Here is a 9266-nt window from a genome sequence, read left to right on the forward strand (position 1 = left end):
GCTTTAGGGGCTTTATGTAAAGTCTAGTGTTTCCTAGCACTTCATTTTCAGACTTTATGTAGATGAAATGCTTGTGGTCACTGTCACTGGTTCACCACATGAAGGATGCCTAATAGCATGGAAGCTATTGTCAGTGGGAGGAGCTTATCCTGGAAACTTTTGGAAAATCTGTCTTGTTTAAAACAAGCACAGTTCTAGCAACGTCTTTTATATGATGTAAAGTCTAGTGTTTCCTAGCACTTCATTTTCAGACTTTATGTAGATGAAATGCTTGTGGTCACTGTCACTGGTTCACCACATGAAGGATGCCTAATAGCATGGAAGCTATTGTCAGTGGGAGGAGCTTATCCTGGAAACTTTTGGAAAATCTGTCTTGTTTAAAACAAGCACAGTTCTAGCAACGTCTTTTATATGACTGTAACTATGTGTGGCATGTACACTCCTCTTCCCCTTGGTCTCCGAGGTATATATAGCATGCATTCAGGCAGTGCTATGGAATCTGTGCAGCAGGGAACCAGCAATCCATTTTCTTTGGCTTTCTCCTGCCTGTAATCTAAGGCAAGAATTGTTCCTATACAGTTTATGGATGTTGGGATGCGTGTTTGTGTGGTTTTAGTTTTAATATAAACAAACAAAAAACCTTTCTATTCTCTCTGTCTTGCAAGGCATCCTAGAGAAATGGGAATCCTTTCCCAGAAAGAATTGATATATGCAACATAGTGTAACTCTGAGTGCAGCCCATGTGGTTTCTATGGCCAGGGATTGATTGCAGGATGTACCTGTCCGTAGCAAGTTATTGAGTAAACTCAGCAGTTCTGAAACTGAAGCTGCTTCCTGCCTGTAACAGGACCAAGAGATTTTGCAGACCATTAATTCATCCCTGTAATCAGCTGGAAGTTTCAGAGGTGCTTAAAAGAGTTGCCTCTTGGGTACCCTTGGAAATACCAGTGAACTTCATTATGCTTTTTATGTTGAGTCTAATCTTTGCTTCCAGATTGATCTTTTTCTCATAATGGAAATGTTGAGCAGGAGCAATAATTGCTATTGCAACTTTGATAGGAATCATGCAACATGGATCAAATGCTACAAGTCAGTTTAAATAATCTGAAATATATACAGTAATCTTAAGGAATGCATACTCAGTTCTGCTTGGGCTGTCTGTCTCGTCCTGCTTATCTTCTGTAGAAGTATAATTCTCATAGGCTTAAATCCTGTGCTAATGTGCCTCACTCCTAAATAGGACTACCTGATATAATTTGAGTTTATCCTCTTGGTTGGAAGGAGGTTAATTAAGGGAACAATTAGAAAAGCTCATTAAAACTGCATTCAGGTTCAGTGTAATGAAAAGTGAGCTTCCTGTGACAAGATGATTCTGAAATAATGCCTTTCTGATTTCTCACTGACACAGTTCCCCAGCATCAGGCTGTGTGTGCCGATTTGCAGCAGTGGCTCGGGCTGTGCTGGTGTCCTTGTTTGCATTACTGTGGTGGTTGTGATAGAGACTGGAACAATAACCTCAATCCCAGGCACCTTCTCACCCCTGAGGGAAGGGAGGAGTTCCGCAGGAATTTACAGTCTGCTTTGCATTGCATTTTCATTTCTTGGGTCTCAGGTTTTTACAGCAGGGAAAGCATAAATTCGGATAGATTCCTCCCAGCTTGGCTTTGCAGGCAGTGTCAGTACTGAAGCCAGCACAGACCAGGCTGAAGGAGCCTTCTAGATCTGGGAGCACCCTTGGATATATCCGCTCTCTGGTTTTCCTGGGACTGGTTCCTTACAAAATGGTCATGTACATGCCAGTTAGCATAATCCCTGAAAGCTAGTTATATGTCCTGGGTTCTGCTTCAGTGAACTGGGAAGCCTTTCTAAAAACAAAATCACAGTAGCCAACAAATTGTTTGCTTGTGTAGTCAGCCCAGCCCAACCTCTCTGTTTCTCCTCCCTGGTTCCAGCCCGAGATTGCGGGTAAATCACATGGCTGAATCGGATAGCTCTGGGGAGGCTCGCAGGAAAAAGTGGTAGATGGGCCTTTTCAGCACATGTTTATTGGGTTAGTTTAGAGTTCAAATTTCGGGTTGACTCATGATTTTGGAAAAGTAACAGATTTTCTGAAGATTGCCCATGCTCACGGGCTGGTGGGACAGCCCCTCACAGTGCTTTGGGTGCAGGTATCACCTTTTATCCAACACTTAGAGCGGCAGTAAGTGTACTAGAGTCGAGGAGTTAGTTCACCATCACCTGGGAGCAGTTTAGGAGATACGGATCTTGCATTACTTGGCCCTTCTGGAAAGGAGTAATAGGTATAAATTGAAAGAGGGGAAATATAGATTAGATATTAGGAAGAAGTTTTTCCCTGTGAGGATGGTGAGACACTGGCACAGGTTGCCCAGGGAGGCTGTGGCTGCCCCAGCCCTGGCAGTGTTCACAGCCAGGCTGGATAAAGCCTTGAGCAACCTGCTCGGGTGGGAGTTGTTCCGGCCCAGGGCAGGGGGTTGGGGCTAAATGATCCCCAAAGTCCATTCCAACCCCTTAACATACTATGAAACTATAAAAGGAAGAGTTAAGTGGCAGTGGGATAGAGCTCCTTACTGGTATGAGGCTGAAGTGGAGATCTTCTGGCCTCGACAGTGCTGCAGAACTGCCTTAGGGCTCTGTGCAGTCAGGCCTGTCGATCAGCAGTAGGATGGGATTGCACTGAACACTGTTGACCAGGGAATGATTTGTCCTTGACTCAGATGTGGAAAAATGCTGAGCAGTTGGTGTTGGAGCAGAGAATTCCATTGCTCTGTGAAAGACAGCTCAGCTTTTCCCCAATAAGGGCTTGAGAAATGGTGAAGCTTTGCTCATTCTAGTTTTGAGCCTTAGTCCTTGTGATGCTTATTGCAAATGTATGTATTTTCAGGGTTTTTTTCTATAAGCAAATCCATGTAAGAAAGCTTAAATCCAGAGCAATGGTTCAACATCCTTGTTTCAGGTTCATCTCGGTCAGCTGGTACTTGGTGCTGGTACACACTGCAAGGCACAGACACTGCTGTTTTGTATTGTGCCTTCATATTGAGCCTGCAGGGAACCCTGTTTAGAAGGGTTAGATAAACACAATTAGGCTGCATTGCTAGCAATGATGCTCTTATTTAATGCATTAATGAGTGCAGGTGGCAGGACCTCTGAAGTGAATTAAATGCAATGCAAACTCCTGCTGTACTAGCAGAGCCATTGTGAGCCACCAAATGCTGAGCCAGCTCATTTGAGAGATGAGGTGGGAGGTGGGAATGAGCTTCCCATGCCTGAATGATAATTTTGAGCATTACCTTACAGCACAACCAGCTTGTGCCGAAGAACCAAGAGCAAGAGAGTGTGTTTTAGAGCTGTATTTCAGTCAATAGCAGCATTAAGATAAGGTGGTCACAAAAACAGATTTACTTGCTTGTCACCTTGTTCTGTTACCTGGCAGGATTCAGTAATGCACTGGTACAAAGAATTCTGTTCAGCCCACACCAGCACTTACAGTGCTAGAACAACACCACCTGAGTCCCTTCATTTCCTTCCATAGGCAAGCTGCTGGAAGCCAGCACAATTACTGTGCTCTACTGGGCTTTCCCATGGAGAAACCTGTGTTTTATTTCCTGCTGCTTTAACCTCAGAATCAGTGAAATGATCCCTGGAAAAGCTTGTATTGATTGCACATGATTGTCTAATTGAAGTGCAATAAGCAGAATTGCAGAACACTTGCTCTTACAGCCCTGTGCTTATTGTAGACCCTGTAAATTAGAAAGCTTTCTGTTCAAATATGGAAAATGTCAGTGCTTATTTCCTTTTGAATTTCCCAGCATCTCCTGAAGGCTGCGCTTGTAGACTTGTGATTTTTATTTTTTTTTCCCTAAATAACAATTGGAAAGAAGTGTTACTTGGGGAAGAAATGAGGCCCTGTAGGCTCACAGGGGCCCTGTTCTGGCCTTTCTAGGTGTAACCCACGTTGTCTAAAGAGAGACTCTTGTACATTAACGTATTTTAATCTGAAACCTACCAGATGATACTTTAGCATCATGTGCAAGGATATAAATGGGTATTAGTTACACAGTCTGTAGAGGCAAGTCCTTACACAGTGCTCTGTGGTCTTACCTGGAGGCTGTTTGTTGCTCCATCTGGACTTTACAGCTGTTTTGCTCCTTGTTGCTTGTGGTTTGATGCTTTCTAGTAACTTGGATCTTCCTGAGATGTGTGCAATGAGCTCATAAAAGATAAATCGTAATCCTTGATATATAGCAGGAACCCAAGAGTTTGTCATTATAGATCTGCATCTTGCTTAGTCACTGACTGAATATGTGGCCTTAGGGAAATCACCGAACTTACCCAAACCTTCGGCTTGCATCTCATCACTGGGTGATCCTTGATACACCATGTTGATACATTCACAGAGCTTTATGAATGATCAGTAATTGTGCCCTGGACACTGTGCAGAAAGATGCTGTGGAGAATGGTGGACTTTGAATTCATTAATGATTCACCAATTGCATACAAACCCCCTGCTCTGTCTCATGTGTGAAACTGACTTTTCCCTTTTCTTCCCTTACAGATGTACTTTCCGATTCCCTAGCACAGTTATAAAGATCCAGTTCACATCTTTATACCATAAAGAGGAAGTTAAAGAGGAAGCCTCATCACCTCCCCTTCGGCCACTTTACCCTCAAATATCGCCTCTGAAGATCCACATCCCGGAGCCGGATCTCCGGAGCGTGGTCAGCCCCCTCCCATCCCCCACAGGCACTATCAGGTAAGATGTTAATTAGCCAAAGTGTGTTCTCTGACATCAGCCTGTCAGCCCTGTTTTGTTTGGTATCCTTGGTGCAAGAAGTACCCCATTCATACCCCTAGTTAAGTACCTGATGTTCAAATGATGGAAGGCTGCTAAAAGCTGTGTTCTGCTGGCTGGAAGCAGGGCACAAGGGTTTTGTTTAAGAGCTCAAAGAGTTCAGGGGGAATGTGAGTGTTAGTTTCACCCTATAGGGTTACTAGTCTATCTTTGGCAGTGGAATTAGAAATATTTGTCAAGAGCTACCTATATGCATGGAGAAAAGAAAGCAGGCAAAGACTTTCTATCTTAGGACTGCCTGTTTTATTTTTATCTCAATAATATTCTGTTGTTGCTGGGTGGTGCTGCTGTTATCTGAAGTTAGGGACAAGGGTGGCCATTGGCACGTGGTTTCCTGGGAATGGGAGGAAATGGGGGTAGGATGCTGACCACGTACTGAGGGTCTGTAGCAATCTGGACGTACATCTGTGCCAGTATCCTGTTTTGTAAATGATCTGGTTCGTGGATGTGCAGTAGAAATAACCTGAACATCCAGTTACTGTCTGGAGTATTTTCTTTCTTTCTCAGCCAAGAGTTGATGTTATGAAGTTGCAGTGTAATGTCTTTTAATGTTAAAACTGTTACTTGGACTGTAATAAATGTTGTAAAGTAAAGGAGACTCATGGTACAGGGTGATGTATTAGACTTCAAAACGTGTGGGCATCAGAACAGCAAGAATGGACCTGGTAATAGTAATAGCCTTTGGGTTGTTTTCTTGTCTGTACGTTTGTAAAAAGGTATACTACACAAATGTCTTGTGACAGTTAGCACTAATTCAGTGAGTATCATTCAAATTTACAGGGCTGAGAATGACTTCAGTGTCACAATGAAGCCAGTTTGGTTTTGCATAGCTCTGGAGGCGCTTGCTTGTTTGGGTTTTTCCGCCAGTCTTGCAGAGCTGCACAGATGTGCAGTGCAGATATTCTAGAAAGAGGGGGCTGGAGGTAGCTGTGGTTTTAGTCCTCTGTTCAGGCACTGCTTTTAGTTTATATTTAACCTTCTCTTTTTAGATGAAGCTTGTTGCTGGGAGGGGAGGGGGATGGTTTCTTTGCCAACATATGGTAGTTAGTTTCCATTCAGTCATCTTGCGCAAAGCAGCACAGTGTGGTTTGTGTTACTAACAGAGGCTGTATCTTTTGACTCTGGCATATGCCTGCAACTGATATTTGATTCCCTGAGAATGTTTCTTTTGCATGAGGAGAAAGTGGAAATAGTAGTGTTGAATTGTGCTCAGCCCCTAATGCAGTGTTTACTAAGGATGATTAATGATTGCATCCGTTTGTCTTGAGCAGAAGCTAATCCAGCCAAGTCTTCAGAAAACCTCAAAAGACATCTGAGGTTTCACTTGCCAAACCCCTTTCGTTTCCGAGTTCCTCTTACAGAGGAGGGACTGACACGTTTGTAAACATCCCTGCTCAGCCCCTTCAACTTTCCCCTCTCCCCCAGCAGGGTCTTGCAGCTCTACGCTGTGGGCCAGGCTTTGGGAAGTGATTTGGGTGTTTCTGCTCTTTGGGGACCATGTAGCTGTGCATTCTGACCATTTGGCTTTCAGGGCAGCTCCGTGCTGGCTTGGTGGCTTTACAGTCAGTGGTGGGTGAGGCTGACACAGTGTCCTCTCTCCCAAGGGCAGGGCTGGGAGGGCTGTGGAGGGGCTCAGGGTGGGACCTACACCACTCTCCCATCGCTGGCTTTGGGAGGTGGTTGCATGAGCTGGGTTCTCCTCCTCCTCCTTCCTCTCCCCCTCTAGTATTTACTTGCCTAATTTGGTGCGTTTGCCTCGCTCCTCCCTGATTGGCCCATGGAAAATTATTGCAGTTTGGAAATCCTGGGCAGGGTGAAATTTCCTTTTTGGAAAGTGGTTCCTGGCCCCCTTTTCCTGCCTCCGCCCTGCTGTAGGGCAGGGGCTGTACCTGCACTGCCACCACCACATCCAGCCCGGCCCTCCTGACCCCCAGCCCTGCTCTGCCTCCCTGTTTACACTGCAGTTTGCTTCTCCACAGGTTCTCCCTGCAAGCTTCTGGGGTTTTTTCCAGCCTGTTTATTTTCCCTTGCAAAGTGCAGTGCCTAGAGAGGGAATGAGTTTTAGTTAAACAAAACCAAACCTGCTACTCTCAGCAGCTTTGAAAAGCAAGATTCCTGCTTGCTCCTAGAGAGCAATGTGCCCTGTGTGCAAGATTCCTCCTTGCTCCTAGGGAGCAATGTGCCCTGTGTTTTCTCAGTGAGGTGTTTTATCTCCAGGAGGGGCTGTGTGTGGATGTTTCAAATACTGTTGTACAGCTTTAAGGAAAAACGTTGGTTGGCAGCATGCTGTGAGGATTACACACAGACATTGCTTATTTCTTCCTGCTTGGAGTTCAAAATTCCTATTTAAAAAAAAAAAAATCAGATTTGCATGTTCCAGAAAGGAAAAGGCCAGCGTGGTTGTAAGAAATTGGTAGAAGCAGCCTGACATTTTGCACAACATAGGAAAGAGCAGAGTAGCACCAGATCTCTTCTCAGTAGGTTCAAGGCATTGAAAACCTGTTTGAAAGCCATGTGTAGTTTGGTTAAATTCAGCTTTGCCTATTGGGAGGTATTAACTGAGTCAAAATTTCAGGAGTTAGGGGATGGTCTTTTAGTACATGGCTTTAAGGGTCTGCAGCTTGTATTTGCAAGATCATCTTTGGGTGGCACTGGTGACATGAAGTTCCTCACCTATGCTGCATTTAGCTTTGCTTGATTTTGTGATAAATCCACAATATCTACATGAATGTGAACCCATATGTGTTGCAATCTAGTCCCAGAGTGGCTTGTGTTTGGATTATAGGCAGATCCACAGAGACAAGGTGTGATGTAGCAGCTCATTCCTGGTCTCAAAGTCATGCTGAGTTGGAATTAAGATTTACAGTGTTTAATTTTCCTTTTATGATCTTCCAGTCTGTTTTAATGCCCCTGTAGTAGTAACTTAAGTCTCCTTTACAAATAGCATCTCTTTGCAGCACTGTCCCTCAGAGTTGGGGTGGTTTTTTGAGGGTTGTATTTATGAAAATGAAATTCTTTCTCTGTACATGCTTCCCTATACCGAGCAGCAATTATGTTCTCGCTGATATAGATATATCTATAAAAGCAACAATAAAGAAATACTAATTGCTGTACTATGGAGGTTGGTATCATTATTCATATTTTACAACTGCTGCTCTGGCTTATCTCTGCCCCAGAACAACTGTGGGCTTGAACACTTTGTCTTGCACTTGTTTGGGTTTATTTCATGGGAAGGGCATGGATAGTTAGCTCACATACAATGGCTTTATCAGTTAAAAAAATAATCTTTGACATGTAAGAGTCCTTAGAGCCCTGTGAGAACTACTGCTTGAAAAGTGTCTGGTGAGGTCCTGTGCTAATAGCTAGACTGGTCCATAGTTGTGTGTGGACCCAAATTTGTAATTTGTTAGTACTTACTGTGCCCATGTTTGGCTGTTACTGGAAGGGTTTATAACTAGTTTGCAATTAAATTAACAGTATGAATAATGAAAGATCAGCATCTTATGTTCTAAAAGCTTGATCAGTAAACCAGAAGATATGAGCTGAATTGCCATGGTTTCATAAGCTCTGGTCCTTTTTTTCACTAGGCAGAATTAGTTCAGTAACGAGTTTCACGCTCTGATAACGGATTACTCACAGGTAGCTGCAATTATCTTGACTTAGCCACCAACTTGTTTTGTGGCCTTTAACAGGTCATTTAAATTCCTTGTCTGATTTTTATGCATGCATAGTGTAATTACTACTTTACAAGTGTGTGTAGTAGATAAATTATGTATTGAGCTTTTATTCTGTAAAGCATGACGAGTGTGTGTGAGCCATGTTACAGCAGATGTGCAAGTGCTGCTGTGCTTTCATCCAGGCTTGGCTGGGAAAAAGGGGCTTTTTCATAGGCTCTAGATTAACTGTACAATGCTGTTTCAGAGCACTTGGGATTTAATCTGAACTTGCACGTTTACTCTAAAGGTGTCTAACGTGAAGCTGAATCAGTGGATGCATTCACTCACTGGAACATAAATATTGCCTGCTCCATTTCATTCAGGCTTTCCTTCTTCCTAGAGCACTGTGAGCCACTGAGCTGAAGCACCAGTGAAGAGCTCCCAGGCAGGGTTTTTGCAGCCTCTTTTGCATTGTCTCTGATGTACATTTCTTCTGTGTTCAGGCACAACATACAGTTTGGGCAACTCCCACAGTTGGACAGACTGGTGATTATTTTTAATCACCCTTGTCTCTAAACCACAAGCCAAGAAGTGTGATGCATACACATCATGTAAGAGAAGCAGCAGTCTATACTGGGCTTGGGAGTTCCTAGTTATGTTTATTTCAGGTAATGGACTGTGTGCTAGAGATGTGCCAAGCCATGTGCTGGAGGAAAGGTTGCAGATGTTACCAGCTACAG

At 43.7% G+C, this 9266-nt stretch overlaps 1 protein-coding gene across 1 annotated transcript in view; it reads left to right on the forward strand.

Annotated features, from left to right (window-relative positions):
- Positions 1 to 9266, forward strand: part of FOXK1 (forkhead box K1) — a gene marked incomplete at its 5' end in the record, with an annotated part of 27346 nt that overhangs the window by 1052 nt on the left and 17028 nt on the right. The window contains one exon of the mRNA XM_009080686.1: positions 4574 to 4771. Coding sequence (XP_009078934.1) covers positions 4574 to 4771 — 198 coding nt within the window. The remainder of the gene's footprint in view (positions 1 to 4573; positions 4772 to 9266) is intronic.

This window comes from Acanthisitta chloris, unplaced genomic scaffold (genome assembly GCF_000695815.1).
Source record: "Acanthisitta chloris isolate BGI_N310 unplaced genomic scaffold, ASM69581v1 scaffold11798, whole genome shotgun sequence".
NCBI classification, from domain to species: domain Eukaryota; kingdom Metazoa; phylum Chordata; class Aves; order Passeriformes; family Acanthisittidae; genus Acanthisitta; species Acanthisitta chloris.